Source organism: Dendrobates tinctorius, unplaced genomic scaffold (assembly GCF_039654945.1).
Source record: "Dendrobates tinctorius isolate UK_male_01 unplaced genomic scaffold, ASM3965494v1 ptg000016l, whole genome shotgun sequence".
NCBI lineage: Eukaryota > Metazoa > Chordata > Amphibia > Anura > Dendrobatidae > Dendrobates > Dendrobates tinctorius.
The window spans coordinates 8667175-8688756 of NW_027361684.1; the positions used below are offsets into that span (position 1 = coordinate 8667175).

General features: G+C 43.0%; 1 protein-coding gene across 1 annotated transcript; it reads left to right on the forward strand.

Annotated features, from left to right (window-relative positions):
* Nucleotides 1-20466: 20466 nt before the first annotated feature.
* BHLHA9 (basic helix-loop-helix family member a9) lies at nt 20467-21253 on the forward strand. The gene has a single exon (XM_073564780.1). The coding sequence runs from the start codon at nt 20467-20469 to the stop codon at nt 21232-21234; it is 768 nt and encodes a 255-aa protein (XP_073420881.1). The 3' UTR covers nt 21235-21253.
* The last annotated feature ends 329 nt before the right edge of the window (nt 21254-21582 follow it).

The following is a 21582-nucleotide window of genomic DNA, read 5'->3' on the forward strand; positions in this document are numbered from 1 at the left end:
ACATCCATCTAATGTGTATGACCAGACTTTGTGCTATGCCTTCTCAGTGTTTCCCTGCTCCTCACCAGCATACATCCAAGGGGATCAACACCCATTTAGTATAATATTTGGATCTTACATTTAATAAAGTGAATTACATTTCCTTGCCAATTGTGTCTACAGCATTATTTTATACTTTTAATAAAATCTGTGCTATGGCTACTTTTTGCAAGATGTATCTGATATTCACTATTTTCCTTTTACTGTATGCACCAACTTTTGACTTGAAACTATTTTGTGGTTGCAATAGACTTGTGTGGACACCTTGTACCATCTATAAGATTTCACAGAAAAAGCAGCCATAGTTACCAACAGCAGATTACAACAATAATGCAATCAAGGATGCAGCAGACACCTATGATAAAGGTGGAGACAGCACAGGAGAAAAATACTGGTAAAACCAGCACTCCCACACCTATCAACCCTGCTGTGTACTGTGTAATGGCCGTGTCTGACCGTACAGGAACATGGTCTGATCATACCACAGCTCCTGGGCAGGGGAGGAAGCAAAAGAGAGTATACAGACAGGAGGCAAAAGAATGTCCCTGCTGGTCTTTAAGCAATGTTTTACTTCAAAGAAAGAATAGTTTACGTAATTTTTTGTTTCATCCTCCACTCAGGAGCTGTGGTATAATCAGACCAGGTTCCTGTACGGTGAGACACAGCCATTACACAGTACACAGCAGGGACACATTTATAAGATTATCTCAGCACAGGAACATTTTATTTAATCACATCCAATCGTGGAAATTATTATTATTATTCCAAGATCTATTGATTAAAATAAACTTTGTTCTTTGGGCAGCCCATTTAAGCCCATAACTCGCATCAAAAGTCTTCATTGTCTTATGAGTCCCTACATTAAAATTAAAGCAACTCACCAAAAAGGACATAAAATTTAAAAACACCACAGAAAAAGGCGGCCGTATTTACCAACGCCAGGTCACATTACTAATGTACACATCGTTTATATTCGGCAATTAGGGGATAAATGTCTGGAATTACCCTGTTGGCAATATAATGTGGCCAAACTGTGCAGGATTAGGTCTGGTAAGTTATTTTCTTCCATTTTAGTCTATGCCACCTGCCTTTTACTTCTCTCATACTGTAGTTTATTTTCTGTTACCAATTTATAATCCTCCCTTTGAAAATGTGTAATCTTCTTCCATCCGGGGATAAATGATTTATACACGAAACTCGCACCTGCTTCACTGTCTTTTCAGCTCCATTTTATGCACCTGTCCCAATTTACCATCTTCTGCTCGTTACAATTCTTCCCACCATACATTTAGGACCCTCTTGCCGGATATCCCACTCCTATGTTATAGCATGGAGGTTGATTTACTGTCTGGATTTCACATTTTGCCTACTCACCGGAATCGATTTGCAACCCATGTCTATTTGCCTGAATATAAATGCATTTTCAATTTCATTATAAATCATTTATGAGATACCTCTGCTTTGGGCTATGCAAGTCATTTAGCAGATACTGTTAAACAGGATGTTACAAATTACACAGTTTACCTACTATGTCATGAGAAGGATCATTCATTATACTTACTGGACGCGTGTAATTGGGAATTCACTGCAGAAGCATCACAAACTGGATTTAATATTTACTATTTCATGATAAAATATCTATACAGTGAAGTATAAAATGTCTTTCTATAAAAGGGCTAACTTATTGTAGCACGCTCTGCATTTTATCAGAATAGGGGCCAATGATATGATATAGAGGTGTCTTCACCATTTATACACTCCTCAACATTGACATTGCAACACCAAGACAGAAAAGTCGTTTAATTATAGAAATTACAGGACTGATAGGTGTGTTAATGATATGCAAACAATGAAAAATTGGAAATAAAATTTAACACATCTCTATTCAGTATTGAGTATGAGAGCTTTGTGCAGAAATCACCATACAATTATTAATGGTTGTTTGAGGAATGGGCAAATCATCAAGATCCGTTGCCGGCAGCTCACTTTGCAATTGTCGGCCAATCACATCCCAGATTTGCTCGATAGGAGACAAGTCTGGAGATGCTGCAGAACATGGTAGCACATTTAAGCTTAGCAGGCTGCTCACAGTAGCACAAGCAACATCAGGCCTGGCATTGTGTTGAAAAACTTCTGGAAGACTTTGGATAAATAGAAGTACCACAGGTTCTACAACCAAATCAAAGCAATGACAGGTTGTTAGTGTACCTGGAAAAACAGCTAGAGGGGTCAAGTACATTATGCCAATCCACTCTAAAATATATCCTGTAGACTGTGAGCCCTCGCGGACAGGGTCCTCTCTCCTTCTGTACTTGTGTGTGTCTGTTTTGCTCATGCTTATTGTACTTGTCTATATTTGCCCCTATAAAAATTTGGCGCTATAAAAATGCATAATAATAATAACGGGAGTAGAAAGTCTTGTCATTGTATTGCCCATGTGGTCTTCAAATGAAGACCAGGGTCTTGAATGGAGTAATGGAGACTGAAATGGAGGTCTTTTCTTTCCAGAGATGAGTTGTGCTTTTTTCTTGGACGCAATTATAGATGGAACCCATGTAGATAATATCTTACATTATTATTTATCTTGTTTGCTTCTCTGGGTTCTCCAGTTTCCTACCAAATTCCAAAGACATTCTGATAGGGAATTTAGATTGTGAGCCCCATCAGGGACAGCAATGATAATGCATGTAAAGCGCTGCGGAATATGATAACGCTATATAAGCAAAGCATAGTAAATAAATAAATAACACATTTTTATAGAATAGCTAGTTGCATAAAGGTCTGTTCAAGCCTTCAATCTTCACCGCTCTTCACCTGCCTACCAGGTTCCTGTTGGTGGGAGTGCCCGCTGGTCCTAACTGGGAGGTCTCCCACTGCTAGCTCAGGCATCTCTGCCTCTGCAGCATGGGAACAATGCAGGGGGACTGAAGCTGGTCGGATACAGCGAACCAGTCAGCTTCAGAGTGCTGCAAGTAGGCTATAAGGCATAGAGCCTATCTGTGATGCACACTCCTTAGGTAGGTAATTGGCCATTCGGAGATCGCACAGCAGGGTGGCATGCAAACTAGGCAAAGATCTGTTCACTACAAAATTAAATTTGCTCTTGAGAACAGAGAGGATTTTTAACCAGTTTACGACCTTAGACATATGCTTACGTCCAGGTTGGTAAGGACTTCCCAACTAGTTTCTGCCAAAAAAAAGCGTCTTAGTGTGTGACAGCAGCTAACCATAAAAAAATATAAATCTGGTATTGCTGAGGAACGGCTTAAAAAATAAAGCCAATTCTTCACCTGCTGTTGATCTGTTCATTGTGCCTCGCAAAAATCACAGTAAGGCTCAGCTCACATTTATCCTGCGCTCTTCGCTGAGCGCTTACAAAGGGGTTTCTGTGTAAATCCATGACATTCATTATTGAGACGGAGCCTCCAGTGGAAGATTCCTTATAATGAGGCAGATGGAGTAACTGTGTACGCAGTATGGCCTATGATCTGGCTGTGTCCATCTTTTTATATTTTTTTTTTGTTAAATCCCTTACTGCAGGCAGGCTGCGGCAGCTGGACTTCACCATGATCACATCCATATTGTGCATTTAATTATTCTTTTTGATGGTATCCATAAATTCCTAAAAAAAATTCAGTTGGAAAATGGGGCTGGCAGCGCCTGTGCAGTAGCCGCTATCGGCGATCCGATAACTGCACAGGCGCCGGCGGTGCCATCTTTCTAGGGAAAATAAATTGTATCCACTAAGATGGCGCTGGTCGTGCCTGTGCAATAGCAACTTTTGGCAATCTGACAGATGCTACTGCACAGGCGCCGGCAGTGCCATCTTGGGTAGAGGTAATCTTGTTCTCTAGCAAGATGGCGCTGCCTGCGCAGTAGCAGCTATCGTAATGCCGATAGCTGCTACTGCACTGGCACCATTTTCAAACTGATTTTTTTTTAGGAATTTATGGATACTATCAAAAAGAATAATTAAATGCACAATATGGATACGATCATGGTGCAGCGCAGGTGTCTTTCAATGTAACATGGTAGCAGCCATTTTAATTCTATAGTAATTACCCCCTTAGATCAAACATTTGTGATTTGCTAATTAAATGTATTTAGGAATTTATTTATAATGACATTTATGTTATTTTACTTTATACAGGGTAACAATGTTTTGAACAGCTTTCATTGTGAGACTACCATCATTTTATAGTTAATCATCTTGGCTATCTCATACATAAATTTGACTTGCAACTATTTAGCATATGATTAGTCATGTCACTGCTTGTTACTATTTTGCTCCTGGTGGTGGAAAAATCTTTTCCTTCCTGTATACTACGAATTACAACCTTTTCTCACATTCCCTAATAGCTCAGTGTGTTATTAGGTTGATTCCCAAGTGAAAGGTCATTGGTTCGAATCAAGGAGTAGCCATAAAGATGATTTCCCAAGAAAAGAGAAATAGCGTCATCCAGCTCGTCGATAGCAGTCTCTTGGCCAAGAAAATGGCCAAACTGCATCATCTGAGTGCCATGACTCATATGCTTTACAATAGTGAGATCATCATGTGACGCCATGACAGTTGGAAGAATATGAAATTAAGTCCATCCATTTAGAAGCCAAAATGCGGGCATCCAGGCAAAATAGATGAGTCAACAAGTTGGCTCATCCCAAGGTCTATCAGCTCTGGCATGACAAACATGGCAGTGGAGGTGGCTCATATGCTTCATAATAGTGAGATCATAGACATTGATGCAAGCACTGTGAAACACACGTTACACAAGTCTGGATGGTGGCCCTAAAAAAGGTGAAGAAGCCTCAACTTCAATATTGTCATAAGAAACGTTGCACACAAGAATAAAAAGTGGACATCTAAAGATTTGAAACTGGTGATTTGGAGCGAAGACATGAAAGTCAATAGACTAGGCTCTTTTGGGAGCAAGTGAGTCTGAAAGAAACAAGGGAAAAAAGGATTAAGGGGATGGAGAAATTGATGCAAATGTCAAATTCAGCGGAGGAAGCCTGATGATATGGGGTTGTTTCACAGCTAAAGGCAAAAAAAAATCTATGCATCTTTTTATGACTACCAGTATCCCATGTACACACTGAAATAACAAAATCAATGGCACCCAAGACACCAAAAGGACAGATTTACTTAAAAGGTATATCATGGACTTGCTAACAGAGGCAACCACCTGCCTGTTGTACCTGGCGCTGGTGATTGACTGCTCCTGCCAGAGATTCAGTTAGGGCCCCGTCACACATAGCGATCTCGCTAGCGAGATCGCTGCTGAGTCACAAGTTTTGTGACACAACAGAGATCTCACCAGCGAGATCACAGTGTGTGACAGCGATCAGCGACCGGCCACCCCTGTCCGTATCGCTGATCGCTGTAGGAAACCGCTGGACATTTCTTTTGTCGCTGGACTCCCGCTGGCCAGCACACATCGCTGCGTGTGATAGGCGGGAGACCAGCGATCTGCTGGTAACTAACGTACACATCGGGTATCCAAGGGACGTGCGTCCCTTGAATACCCGATGTGCACGTTAGTTACCAGCTCCCTGCATCAGCGCGCTGGTAACTAACGAACACAGCGACGCCGTGCGCTCGGCGTCGCTGGTGAAGCTGTCTGTGTGACAGCTCACCAGCGATCACATAGCGACTCACCAGCGATCCTGACATGTTGATATCGTTGTCGGGATCGCTGGTGAGTCGCTATGTGTGACTCCAGCCTTACTCCCTGTCAACAAAATAACATTGTTTTCTTCCTTTTGACAGGGTGGGCCTACTGGTGTCATGCTGCTTGACAGGCGGCTTCCCCGATTAAGCAGCGGAGAGTTGGCTGTCAATCAGCATGACACCAGTAGTCCTGCCCCCTGTCAACAGGAAGAGAAAACTGCAGCTCTGTTGACAGTCAAAAATTAAACCAACTTAAAGCAGAAGGAGTGCAACTAGGGTCTCATAAAAATAAATATTTTATTAATGCCAGTTAAAAAAGTTTATCAAAGACAGGCATTGTACAAAAAACAGAATACTCCTATGGAGTGGTACCATCGTATACAAATTTCTAAAGGCAAAGTGCAAGATATGTGAATAAAAAATTGAGCTAAAAAAACCCTACCAAAAAATGCCCTAAGTCATACAAGCATGATGCTAGGACTAGCTCTTAGTAAGAGAAAATTCATTAAGTAATGTTTCAAAAAAGACAGGGGTAAGGTGCATGTGCTCTGGTCCACAAGCCCCAATGCTTGTTTCACCCAAGGCTTCGTCAGGGGGTGTCTGTTGACAGTGAGTAGCTGAACCTCTAGCAGGAGCAGTCAATGACTCGTGTCAGGTACCACCGGCAGGTAGTTGCCTCTATTAGCAACTAGATGCCTTTTTGATTTAAATCCTGGTTATTCCTTTAGGTATAAGGCTGAGTTCACACGTAGCATTTTTTTTGCGTTTTCGCGGCGGTTTTAAATGCACGATTTTGCCGCGAAAACGCGAAAAATAAGCATCTCATGCATTCCTATGGGATTCCGCAATGCTGTGCTAATGCCGCGGTTTTTTCAGTGGCGGAATCGCTTTGCGGTAAAAAACGCAGCATGCTCATCAATTTATCGGAATTGCGGTGATCCCTATGTTTGTGTGAACACTATGTTTGACGAGTGTGACCAACCTGTCAATCAGTTCTCCAAGCGATGCTCCAGATCGCTTGGAAAATGCTAGCATTCTGCAAGCTAATTACATTTGCAAAACGCTAGTTTTTCCATGGGAAAATCGCTGGAATTTAAAATGTGATTTTCCCACGGAATGGAATCCGGAATTCTCTCGGTAATTTTCGCGAGAGTTCCGCTACGTGTGAACGTAGCCTAAGCCATAATATATTTTTTGTACTGTATAAGCCAATAGATAAACCAATAAAAAAACTGAGAGTCCTCACTGGTTGAAACTAGAGTTGAGCGACTTTGGTCGGATTGGGTTTCATGAAACAAAATTTGTTTCAGATTAAACTGGTCCGACTAGGGCAAAAAAAGTCGGAGTTTCGTCCGAAACCCGACCCCAATGCAAGTCAATGGGGAATAAAAGTCGGCATTGAGCGGATCCACTCAATGCCGACTTTTATTTTCCATTGACTTGCATTGGGGTCAGGTTTCGGACGAAACTCCGACTTTTTTTGCCCTAGTCGGACCAGTTTCATCCGAAACAATTTTTGTTTCATGAAACCCGATCCGACCAAAGTCGCTCAACTCTAGTTGAAACCTTTTTAACGGCAAACTGACAAATAACAAGCTTTCGAGAATAGTTAGGTTTCTTCATTAATCACAGTGTTATTTTTTAAAATTTCTTTAATATATTTTGAGAATTCTCATGACTTATTTGTGTCATTTTCTCCTGGAACATAGCTTTCTGCTCTTGCCTTACCGTCCATGCATGTTAATTGCAGCAGTCCATGCTGGACCTTGTACTTTAATATGGTTTTCTACAATTCTAAGCTTTATAACCTCCATTTTTTACTATTGAAATGGTCTTAATTACAACCTGTCACTCAGTGCTCAATTATAGAGTCCAGGAAACAAAAATCTAAACATATTGCTGTAGAAGCACTGACATAGATGAGGAATCCCTGTTACACCTCCTTTTAGCCCCAGGGAAATTGCCCTGGCCTCATAAAACTCACCACAACACAGAGCTATTGGCGTGTAATCTAGGACACTCGCTTTTACATTACTAGACAAAAGGAATGTGATTAGTGCTTCAATATGACAGATTTCCTAAATGTCCACCTCTTGAGTTGTGTCCATAATGACCAATCTTTCTTCTGCACTAATGTATATGGAAAAATCAAATATTATTTATACTTTTTGAATTTTCACCTATTAGTTCTACAGAAGATTCCACTCTAAAAAGCTTGTACCTAGCAACTGTATAAATTCCATAAATAGTATAGTATCGTGGAAAAAGATTAGAATTGTTATATAACCATTCTTTTGAATCTGATCTTTAAATAAATTTTAATTCAGATGTTAATTTAGGGGGGGAGACATGCAAGAAAAAGCAGACCATCCATTTTTGGTCCATGTGCCCATTTTTATCAGTATGCAAAAACAGGTTTCTCCTCTCCCTTTAATAGTAAAAAGGACAGCATCAGATGGCACCTGTGTGCTGTTTTTTTTCACCAACCCATTTATTTCAAGATTAAGAATGCACATGTGTCAGTTTTATTATTTTGGGGGGACACGCAATCCATACAAAAAAGTAGATATGTGAACATACCCATAAACTATAAAGGGCATGTGCTGGCTCCATGAAAAATATACATCTGCAGTTCATAAAGTATCAAACATTTCTGGCTGGGAAGATATACATACCTTTTTTGAAAAAAATCAACTATTATTTTGGCAAAGGTTTTTAAATCTTTTTTTCCTATTTACTAATATAGAAATAAAGTGTACATTATGGGATTTTACCAACGCTGGATACATACAAGGGCCTATCACAGACATTGCAAAAGACAAGAAACACATTAGTATGGGGTTCATGTTGCCTTTACCAAATGTGGGTGCAGAGTTTGACAAAGAGTTGGTCATAGCAGTTAATCCACAACTAAGAAGAGCATGAACATAATATATGGAGCCAGGGCATTTAACCTCTTTAAGACATATGACATAAGCCATGGTCGAATAGGGGTTACCATCTAAAAACATACAGGTACATCATGGCGATCATGCGTAGGACAGGAGCTATGACCACACCATCTATGCTGGGAGTTCGGCGTACGTGATAGCCGAGCCCCGGCTGTGACAGTCAGGAGCGGTGCCAGCACCAACCCAGGCTCTTCAACCCACTAAATGCTGTGATCAATATAAATCACACCATTTAGGAGAAGACTCCCTCTCTTGTCCGACCGGCACCCTTGTGACATCATCGCGAGGGCCCAACTGTCATGGAAACCTAACGTTGTCATGATGATTTCTGGGTCTGCCAGGAGCATGGTCTAAGAGGCTTTTGTCTGTGTAAGGCCCCCATCATGTCATGGTGATTCCGGTACTGGACAAACTACTACCAGTAAGGTTCGTTTTCCGTGTCCATGCACCATCTGGGTAACAGTGTGACACCATCCATGTGTACTTGTCAGTGTGTATGTGTGTAACATTCGTGTGCTCTCCGTGTGCTCCATCAGTGTGACAAGTACTGGAATAGAATGAAGAATACAAATGACAGATGTTTAGGTGTTAGTTGTTGAAAGATAGAGATAGATAAACACATGATAGATAGAAATATATCTGTGAGATATATAATGAGTAATTTACAGGTATAGTTTTCTGTACTTGAATTTAGCACAACAAATAGATGAAAAAATATTCTGGAGCCCCCCCCCTATTTTTAATAACCAGCTAAGGGAAAACTGACAGCTGTGACCTGGTCTTAGTAGTTTGGGAAGGGGCCAATATCCATGGAGCTTTCCAGTCTGTTAATATCAGCTCACAGCTGTCTGCTTAGCATTTACTGGTTATTAAAAAGGTGGACCCTAAAAAAAAATTACTTGAGATCCCACATATTTTTTAATAACCAGCAAAGGCTAAGCAGGCAGCTGCAGGCTGATATTTATAGACTGGGAAGGGCCATTAATATTGACCCCTTCCCAGCTTATTAAGACCAGCCCTCAGCCGCCCCAGAAATAACGCATCCAATAGATGTGCCAATTCTGGCTCTTAGCCTCGGCTCTTCCCGATTCCTATGGTATGTCAGGAATCAGGGTAATGGTTTTGGGGTTGATGTCAGTTGTGGAATGTCTGCTGACATCACACCCAGGGGTTATTTGCAAAGGTGTCAGTCAGACACCCCTATTACTAACCACGTAGTCAAAATAAATACACACACAGAAAAGTATTTTAATTGTAAAAAGCAAGCCCCGACAATTACCGTTTTTTACCCCTTTATTAAAAAAAATTTAATCTACAGGGGTCTAACGTCCATTCATAATAAGGAGGTGCCAAGAAGATTCCCGACTCTGCTACATCTGGAGGCTGTGATGACACTGACATCATTAACGAGACTGCTTATCACGGCCACTGGAACACACCGAGAATAGCATGAGCTACAATGATGAGCGGTGACATCATTACGGTTACCACAAGTCTCAGCCAGCAGTTCTCATGGTAGCCTCTGTGTGATCCACAAGCTGTACACTGCTTTAACCTTACTGACATTGATTCCCTTTAGGCAAATAAACCTCCTTCTTCTTGATCAGTGATAAGTATATTTTGATTTTCTGAGATGAATCAGTAGGCAGTGGTGCCATTAAGCTGAAAACTATTTAGTTACAAGTATATAAAGTGCATAGGCATGTGTCCAGTGTTTCCAACAAACTGATTCGCCTAAGCACAATGTGAACAGAGCTCGAGGGATATAAGAGTTAGGCTGGGGACACACTAGCTTATAACATGGCTGAGAGCTATCGCATGGCACTCAGCCCATTCTTATTCTATGCAGCAGCTCACATCTGTGATTATGTTCTATCTCCGATTCGGCTCACTCGCACCCATACAAGTCTATGGGTGCTTGTGAAACATCGGACTGCACTCGGATGTCATCTCTTTGCAGTCCAATATACTTTGAGTTAGGCCATAGAGGAGATGGAGAAAATACTTTCTCCATCTCCTCTGCACCTGTGCTGCGATTCTCTCATGTGAGAAGAGCCTAGAGCACTGACACTAGGCTCCTGCTTGCAGCAGGTCAAGAGCCGAGGGTAATATCACATCCGAAACTCTAATATCGGATGCCATACGCTTGTCTGTTTCCAGCCTTTTAAAGGGAATCTGTCACCCCATTTTCGGCCTATAAGCTGTGGCCACCGCCATCAGGGGCTTATCTACAGCATTCAGATAATAAAAACAAGTTAGATCATACTCACCAGGGTGCGGGGGCGGTGGATGTCACGGTCCGGTCCGGCGCCTCCCAACTTCTATAGATGACATCCTTCTTACTTCTGCTGCGGCTCCTGCGCAGGCGTACTTTCTCTGCCCTGTTGAATGGGGTGACAGATCCCTTTTAAAAAACTTGGCATGAGTCATACAGTACAGCTATGTTTATTCAGCCTGCTATAATCGGCATGTGCAGCTCAGCTGTGGCTAGGTGGCTGTGGTAATGGAGTAAGTGGTAATTGCACCGGTATTGATCACATCTCAGTATAAAACTTTTGAGCCCATCCACACAGAGTGAAAAAGATCATTAGTGTTTGTCTGTTTGATTAGGTAAGGTCTACATTGGGAATTGATTCATTTATGCCATTTTCTTGTAGAAAACTCAAGCTATCAGAGCTTACGGAGTTATCCCAGATGTAACATGTTCTGCGTTACCAAGAAACAAACTGGCCCCCTGGTCACAGACCATGCTACATGGGGTAAAAAAAAGAAGAGAAGTGATCGCTGCTTAATGATCTAAAGCAGAAACAATTGCAGGTGATTGTGGGGAGATATTCTTTAAAGAGCTCCTTCTCCCATTTTTAGACACTTTGATGTGAAGTTCAACCCCTTTTCATCCCTCGGGCAGCCAGCCTCTGATTTATTGGGCTGTTACAGTTCAGACACTGAAATTATTTTCTTCTTCAAAAGGCTGGGAAACGGGACTGTAATAGACAATTGTCCTATTACTAATTGTATGTGTTGATAAAACTATATTTTAGATAAATGAATTGTGTTAATAAATTAAATCCAGTTTTGATTTCTAAGCTCTTAGAACGGATATAATGAAGAGGCAATTTGTCAAGATAAGTAATCATTCATTTCATAATAATACCTAAATGCAAGTGAAAGCTATCTATCTATCTATCTATCTATCTATCTATCTATCTATCTATATCTATCTCATCATTCTAGAATGTGTGGGCTTTTAACTATGATCTCTCCTTGTTGCCTATCCAGACTGCCTTTTGTGGCAACATTATGTTATGGATTCAACAAGGCGCTGTACACATTCTGATTCTGTTTCATGTTCATCAAAAATGTAATATGCAAATTCTGTTTCTTTTGTTTCAGAATAGACAGCATAGTTCAATTAGAAAACTGATAATTAGGAATATTGATGTAGAGTACGGGGTCTATAACAATAAAATGCTAATTAAGTATATTTTGGCAGATGAAGGGTTTTCGGATACAGTATTTTAATTGAGGGCTTGAGCTTGTTGCATTGTAAGCCAAAGAAAAAGTGTGAAAGTTGTCTTATTTTTATAAATATCTATTTTGTTCCTCTTCTCTTTTGGGGAAATCTATAACAATGTTTACACATTTAGACAATTCTTATATTGTAGTATTGTTTTTATGTTTAGTAACTGCTGTAACACGAAAAAAAATAAATCTTTTTTTGAAAAGATGACTTGCATTCATCATCCAGTTGCGCCAGATTAGTTGGCATCACATATTTGCTACTACTCTCATTTATAAAGCAATGTTTACTCCATTGAATAGTCATTTAGTGATAGTGTAAGTCTTTGGAGAACTCATAAGGTACTGTCACACTTAGCGATGCACCAGCGGTCCCGACCAGCGATATGACGCGGTCAGGATCGCTGGTGCATCGCTAAGTGGTCGCTAGTGAGCTGCCACGCAGGCAGATCTCACCAGCGACATCGCTGGGGTCGGGGCTCGTTACTTACCTGTCAGACGAGGCGATCCTGACGTCCTCCCGCCCGCGTCCACGCGTCGCTCGTCGGCGCCACAGGAAGCTCAACAGGAAGCTGACGACGAGAAACTGTCCAGGACGTTCTCGCGTGATCAGCGATAATCAGCGGGGGAGCTGTCGGAGGTAAGTATCAGACATAGCGATATCGCTAGCAATATCGCTGATACGTCACAAAAACCAGTGACGTTATAGCGATATTGCTAGCAATATCGCTTAGTGTGACAGGCCTTATAGTCCTGTTTAAGGAGCCTGCTAGTGATAGTTAAAGAGAACCTGTCAGCACTTCCGTCCGGGGCTCTTCAGCCTTTGGCGATTCCCTGTAGATAATGGACTTATTTGTCTGTATATTTAATCATTGATCTACCCATATCAGCAGATAGCACTGTAATATTGGTGGCTGTAGATAAATTCAGCAAGATGACTCATTTTATTGTGCTACCTGCTTTACCACATGCCAAGACTTTGGCTCTAATTTTTAGTAAAGAAATTGTTAAATTCCATGGGATTCTATCTGATGTTGGTTCTGAGGTTTTCAGAGGTCCCTCTTAGGAGGAGTAGTACTGTCATGGGATACCGTGACACAGAAGGGCCAGGAGATTGTGGCATCTGGTTACACAAACTCCTCCACTGATTAGAACTGCTTCACCATCCTATTAAACAGTGCAGGTTTTACTTGCTCTAATAATATTGCAAAGGTTAATCAGTTCAGTTGATCTCCTGGAGCTCTCTATCCTGAATTGTCTTAGCTGTTTTGTGTTGACCACTCCCCTCTGATGTATATGTTTGCCACTGGCACTCGGGAGTTGCCAGTGATAGTGGTTCTACTTCCTGGTTTGGAGTTGAAGGAGAAGCTTAGTGTTTCAATTAGGCGAATGGAGAGCTTTTCCGGAGATTGCTGTGTGGAGTTGGTTTTGCGTGTTTATCCTTATCCTCTCACATGTGGTTTTTCCTTCCTATTCCTCCTGTTTCCCACTTTCTTGTTTTGTGAGTGTATCTGTATTATTGTAGTTTTCTTTTATCCCTGTCTGTTTACCCCTGTCTGTCTGGTTAGTGTTTTCCTATACACTTTGGCCTCACACCTCCCTAGGCGGGGGACGGAAGAGATATGGGTTGCGATAGAAGCATAGCAAAGTACGAGACCCTGTCGTCTCCATCATCTGGGGTAATCCTGGAAACAGGGATAGGGTAGGGCAACCCTGGTTCAAGGGATTGGGTAGGTGCCCACAGTCTCTTGTTACTACATGAAAATTTGACTACTTTACTATGTTTAGCCTAATATTTTCGTGCTTTTTGTGCTATATCCTAGACTTTTATTTTACTCTAGGTATCGTCCTCTCCTGCTAGCTTTTACTCCTATCTTTGATCATGTTTGTTGGATTGTAGGGAGGAAAAAGAGGAGACATTCTATTATTCTCCATCTTCTTTCACCTGTTTTTTTTCAGAACTGCTATAAACAGATGCTATGAATAGTACATTATGCATGAGCATCTGTCTTTTTCACATCGTTTTGTGAAGAAAAACAATTAGGCAGCTTTCTACTATCTAGCACCGCTATCAAGGTTCTTCACCGTAATAAATGCCACTACTTTCCATTCCATGATTAAAGCTCAAGTAAAAAAATGTATTGTACTGTTTGCATAGTCTAGACATTGCTGTTGAGCTTTCTAGATAAGTGTTTGTGTGTGCAGGGCCAGATTAGACTTCTGGACAAAAGTTAAAAATGGGACCCCAAATGCTAATGTAACAAGGTGGCACCAGGTGGTAGTCATAGCTGAGTCCACTAGGTTATAGTCACCCCGGCCCCTTGCATATAGACAGTTCCAGTCCCAGCCCCAGGTCAGAGTGGGTTACCTCAGAATCACGGCTGCTCGCCACATTGTAATGGCATCCTCCGGATGCACAACACGTCACACTCTTTAGGGTCCATCAGTGGCAACTTGTTTAATGAAGATAAAGTATAGAAGAAGATAACAATTCCTGAACTGTCACTATTAAGAGATGCTGCTCCTTTGGCAGCAGCAGCAAAAGCATCAGCTCCCAGCGGCTCCTGGAAGCTCACAGTCACCTGGAGGCACCTGCAGGGCACTATTACAGTTCCCGTGCCCTGTTCCACTGCCCAGCAGTCCTTGGCAGCTTGAAGTCCCCAGCTGGTGGTCCCTTCTGTCCCAGATGGGGATCCACATATACCCCAAACAGGGGTCCCTTCTGTCCCATGCGGGGGTGCACCTGTGCCCCAGACGGGGACACACACCCTGCCTCAGGCCGTCCTGCCTGGGCTCTGCTGCTGGAAGCAGGAGCTTCCTGCTTCCTTGAGGCTGCTGACCCAGCCCACTAACTTAACTCTTCACTATCCCTAAGCTAATACAATACACAAGTTAAAGGGGAACTTTACTCAGGAATACCTTACAATTCAATACACATATAAGAAGCATTACAAACACAGCACATTAATACATATAAGTGGTACGTAACATTAACACAGACATTATTAAACGAGTACACCGTCTGGGTACCACAGCAAAGGCACAGGCCCTGCACAGGGGAGAGAGGGGCAGACGAGGGTCCTCGCCACCTCCATACACCCCTCCCCCCTAAAACATGGCCATCCCAGGTCATGACAGAAAAATGGCACATATAGAAAAACTTTTGGTGCAATAACTTTCAAAATATGAGTCCCAGTCTCTCTTAAAGCGGGTCCACCGGAGCAAGCTCTCGCTCTCCCCCCTTTGACCAGACCACGGGCTTAGCAACAGATCGGTGCGCTGGGCTCAACAGGGGGCTAGTCCAAGGTAAAAAACAGGGCACAAAATTCCAGGTGCAGAGAGTCTTCGCCAAAGCCGCATACACAGTTAACCCTCATAGGGTTGTCAGGCCCGTGATCCAGCAAGGAATGCATCAACGTGCGCAAATAACTTAGAGGAGGGGAGAGCAAACAATACTTAGTCCTTCAGCGGTGACCGTGGTGGCCACTTCTGATGCCTCAGTCCTTTGGTACTGTACAGGGCCCACCGCCCTTTCAGGAACACAGAACAGTCTCTGGTATTTTCCACAGGTGCAACCGGCACCACTTAAACATCAGTCCTTAAAGGGACCGCATCAATTTATGCACAGCCACTGGTTATTGTAATGGGCCGCATGAAGACCCTGCACTACTATGTAGGTATGGGATGAGGAACCACCGGAGGAATCTCTATTGTTCCTTCGGCTTCGCACCCCCTCCAGCGGTGGTCTCACAGCTTCCAGAGCTTCTGTCTCTGCTGTCACAATTGTGACCGCCTTACTACGCTGAGGCACCGCTCACTCCTGCTCATCCGCGGGAACTGTGGCTGCGGCAATCGGCTGATCACCGTATGGGCCCCCTGAAGTAGATTGTCCTTCCGATTGGAAGCCTTCTGCACAGCCACCGCATATGGCCCTCGGGGTCCCTGCTCTTTAACAAAGATAACATGGTCTGGTAACTGAAGGGGACCTCCGGAGCCAACAGATCCCGTGTTCACATAAATCTTTTATCCGGTCTGGGTCTCCTGGATGAAGCTACATCCTCTGGCCAGGTCTAGGGGCCGGACCACACCGCTGGTCATCCGGCCAGCTACAGCTCTCCTGCAGGGGCGCTTCAATTCTCTGACAATACGCCACTCTCGCCACTTTTCCCGGATCACATTCAGGATCCACTGAGCCTCACCTGCAACGGGCATCCGGGGCTTCTCCACGTACGCACAGGTGGTGCTGTACAGGACAGGTGCAGGCCGGGAGGAAACAGGTGCCACCAACATGGTGACGATGGTGGAGTCGGAAAACGGGGCACGAATGGAGATGGCGGTGGGGCCACAAGGAGTGAAGAGGCAGCGGCCGGGGCGGTAGGTCATTCAGACAGAAACTTCCTACTTACCACTGCTGCATCCGGTGACAGTCCTCCTGCACGGCCGTGGGTGCCAGTCATGACAGCCGCAATGATTCCCCTCAGTGCAGCTTCCAATGTCCTCCTGGCTCCTTTCTCTTCTGGTTCTTCGTCTTCCATCGGCTGCTTGTCCAACCGCCAGAACGGATGCCACTCCTTGAATCCCTCCAACCACCAGGCTTCGTAGTGCGGGTGAGTCTCCTCCCGGGCCGCAGGCCTCCTCCAATACTGGCAGCCGATGCCGCCGCGAAATGATGTGCTGCGCCTTTCCATCATGTCCAGGAATGGCGTCTTGTCCATCAGCAGGAAGTCTATCTTTGCTGGATTCCATCCATTTGTGGGCGGTGTAACGTCTTGTGGCTCCACCCATTTCTCTAGGTTCTGCTGTGGGGGGGCGGGAGCTCTGTCTTCGCTCGTACCCATTTTGTGCAGGAATCTATCACAATGGGGTGCGGCCTTCTCTGTTCTGGCACCAAATTTCCTGCATGATGCCTACGGAAGGCAGCACCACATCCAGTTTTTGCACAAACACCCATCATCTTTTTGGCATCGGTCGGCGCCATCTTGCAATCACTGTTGGCCGCCATCTTTAATTCCTTAACGGCGGGCAACAAATTTAAAATCTTAGGCTCAAAGTCACTGTCAGCCACAAGCTCCATTTCTTCTACGGTGGTCAACAATGCACACATCTCAAGCATTCCCTCCATCAGTCCCAGGGTTGCAAGGCTGCTAAGGTCCATCCTGCCGACTACGCCAAATGTAAGCAGGTTGCGGGATGCAGAGACACAAGAACGGCAGAGCAAGGGTTAACAATTTAATTGAACAGTAAAGATACTCCTCCCAGGGAGATGAATCTTTAATTTTCAAATGATAGGGCAATAAACAACAATGTGATAGCAGTCCACTCAATAAACTTATGTTCGTGGCTTCCTCGGCCGCAGATGATCCGATGAGGGTTGTTGTCCCAGTAACGGACGGTGCAAAGTCCTCAGAGAAAATTCCACAGCTCACAGTATATCTTCTGGCAGCAGCGGGTGGTCTCCAGTTTTACCCATTGAGCCAATTAGTCCATACACTTGTGAAGCCAAAGTCAGAGGAGCTGCATACAGTGTTGCACTCTTGAACACTGCCCCCGTTCCTATGCCCGCACGCGCGGCACTGAGCTTAACGGAGCCCACGAACCATCTTCTTCTGCTGGGCTCAGTGACGTGCTCATTTGTAGCCAACCGCGGTACGTTGCGGTGCTGCTGCACACCAAGCAGAGCACGCTACGCACACACCTGCTCTGCCTCTGTTGTCGGGAAACTGCTAGTCGCTTTGCGCGCTTTTCTCTTTGCCATGCCCCTGCTTCCGGGAGAAGAGGTCTGTCCGGTCCCCTATTCTTTCCCCCCCGGACAACTTGGGACGCTGCCTTGACAGTTGCGGACCCGGCGCAGTACAGGTACCTGCAGCCCGGTCTTCCTCCTTACACTAACATATTGCACTGTCACACGTAAACATTTATGGTGCATTTACACTAACTGATTTGAAAGCTGATTTTAATTGGCACGTGTTGGGGTGAAAAAAACGGGGCATCTTGAGTGACGCTCAGTAACCCAAGTCACTGCCCACCATGATTCATGTTAGCGGGAGTCAGTTGACACGGTCAAGTGCCAGTCAACTGAGACGTGATCAGGAGTTTGGCTGCATGTGCCAACACAACACCTGCGCACCATCAGATAGAGATCAAGTATACCGGAGAAGAAATATAGCGATGCCTGGAAAGAAGTGTAAAGTGCTAAAAATTCATGATAAAAATTCAAGATATGTGTCCAAAAATAATAAATACACAATACTGTCATATATACCATAATTTAGGTGAATTAAGCATGCATATATATGATAAATAACACAAGTATAACATGTGGTAGAGTGTCTCACTTGACTGCTTAACGAGGTAGTCACAGAAATGTTTTCTGTTTAAAATTTTCAACTGGTTTATTAAAACAGGCTTCATAAATCAGTGCAAACAAAATAAATAGACATATTCAGTCTTCTTGACATAAACAAAAAGAATAGCACTCACAATAGTCCTTGTAACTGCAGTGATCCGCCCGCACAGGAAAAAAGATTTCAGCTCTGTTTACGAAGAGCCCAGCTCTGGAGGTCAGCTGCCCTCCAGAATACACAGAACACTGAATGAGCCCAAAGGCTCCACATCTAGCTTCTGGACAACACCTTGGGGTGGAGATATGGTGAACAGCCTCCCACCCCCTCTTCAGCTGTTCATCAAAATTCAGCCCTTAACATGGCCGAATAACTCCTCTCAGCACTTGGTGTGCTGGAGCATTTTTCCAGGTTCATATCACTGAGGCTAACATCCTGAGTGACACATATATTCCCTCCAGCATTTTATCAGTGACCTTCTCACACATATTATACCTGACCTATGTGAGTAAAGTGCACTTTCCAGACATTGCTAAATTTACTTGATTTCTATCCTATGGTGCGCAGGCACGGGCCGTCACATCCCTAATCGCGTTTCAATATAGCGAGGTCTAATAGCATTTATTTCCAGTAGTTTCTGGTGGGATTAGTGCTCATCAAAAAAAAGATGAAAATGACTAGCTACAAAGCTACAATGATTTGTAATCATGCAAAAATATCAATGAAATCACCAGTGGGAAGTTTTTATGCTTATAAATGCTAACATTTTTTTTTACTCAAAACCTGAGAATTTATCATAGAATTAAATGAAATTCCTAATAATTGATCACAAATTATTCAATTATGATTATTACGCAGCGATCCGAAAAAGGAACCAAGAGCTTGAGAACATGCCACAAAAGAAGACCCAATCACAATTTATGATGTATTTCCTATATTCCTATTAATGGACAGCCAAAATCTGGGTGCTGCATTTTTTGCCTTGCTCCTTCTAATCTTCGGACCATTATGCACTTCTCCAGTGATTGCTCTCTTCATGATGTGTCCAAAGTAGGCAACTCATAGCTTGGCAATCCTTACTTTGAGTGACATGTCTGGCTTGATTTGTTTGTTCTTCTTCTCATCCTTGGTATTGATAGCATCGTTCTCCAGCTCCACTTTTCAAAGGCATCAATTCTTCTTCTGTCCAATATATTCTGACCATAAAACCTCTTTAAATAACCATATTTATTGTGCTTTTTTTGCAATACGAATTAGACCGGGACTTTCAATAGTGTTCTAAGTTGAACATACACATTATATTAATTTTTTGAGGGAACAGACAACCATTTTTTGCATATGTAGGTGTCCAAAAGGTCAAATAGCAATGATCCTTCATTTTGTCACTCTTACAGTTCATTCATATTACATTGTGACCATAAAACAATCAAAGAATATTAGGTCATTTATTTTTTAACCGCATGATATGTAAGAATACTTTCAACCCAAAAGTTGTCAAATGAATTTCATGCATGTATTATCGGCCCCTCTGGCAGTACAAGTTAGAAGGTGATCAGCTAGAATACATTAAGAGGAAAGACCTGTAATTTGTTGTAAAAGGAGAACTATGTATGCTGTGTAATTTGGCAGATCAGTATGTCAGAGTACTTACTACAGGCATTTGCATGCTTTCTATGATCTTTTTTTGTCAAAGCTATCAAACCCTGCCCTGTCTACCTGCAGGCAGGTAATAAAACAAATATACTAGTTACCTGATAGACTCTTACGAGGTATAATAAAGCAAGAAGGCAAGTTACGTTTAAGAAATAGGCCACCCTTATAGGGTGTGACTTCAAGAGGGAGTGGATTAACTAAAGTTATCATCGTAACATCTTTAAAAGAAGAGCAAAGATAAGAAGTGTCCAAGAAAAACCAATCTCATCTCTGGCTAGACTGGAGGACAGCTGCAATGAGTCTCATTGAGTCAGACTTCTCAGATGATGAGCAAGAGATAGAAGATGAAATTAATGAGAGCGGTGAGCAGTCTCTGCAAAAGCTGCAAATGCCAGAGAGTGAGAGTGAAGCAGAAGATGCCAAGCCAAAGAAGAGGACCAGGCCAGTGAGGTCAAAGGCCAGGCGGGTAGCAGCTAATGTCAGAGAAAGAAAGAGGATCTTGGACTACAATCAAGCCTTCAATGCTTTACGGCTGGCTCTTAAACATGACCTGAGTGGAAAAAGACTATCTAAGATAGCAACTCTGAAAAGGGCAATCAACAGGATTTCTACTCTGTCCATGTTCCTGCATTCAAGTCCTGAGTCAAAATGGGCCTGCAACCACACAGAATGCCATCTTCAGCATGAAAGACATAGACAGCCAGAAATCCATGATGGAAGTCCTCAGGCCTACATAACGCCACCTCAGTCTCATCAAGACATACACTCAGAGCTTAGCTATGGGGAGGCTCCACATCTCCAGCAATCTCACTCTCCTTACTATACTAGACAGTCACCTGAGGCTACTTATCTACAATGCCAATATGGAAGCCCAACGGAGGATATTTCATTGCCAAGCACCCCTTACTCTTACTATCCACATGGTGGCTACAGCATCGGAGTAAGAGGTACCTGCTTCCCTCATCAGATGGACAACATTTCAGACCATTCTTCCGGACCATTTGTATGGCAGGTTGGTTTCTTACAAGGATCCGGCTACCAACATTCCCTTTCCATGCACTAAGAGACGTTTAAAAACTGTCCCGCACAAACACTACGATCTCTGGGAAATAGACTGACGTATAATATTTGTCCAAGCAGGATGGTAATGTGAACATGTAAATCCTGTCGTTTGCATCATGTGGTATATTTTTATGGGTTTATTAACTGGGTAACATTTTCTTTCTGTTATTGTGTCTGATAAAATAGGCTGCGAGTGGGACTAGCAAAATGTCGTGAAGAATCTCGTTATTGTGACTGATAACAAACTTGTCATTGAAAATAAACTCAGGTTCTTTGTTGTCAAAAGCAACCAATCACAGAGCAGCTTTCATTTTTCAAGAGCACTAAAATAAATAAAAGCAGTGCTGTG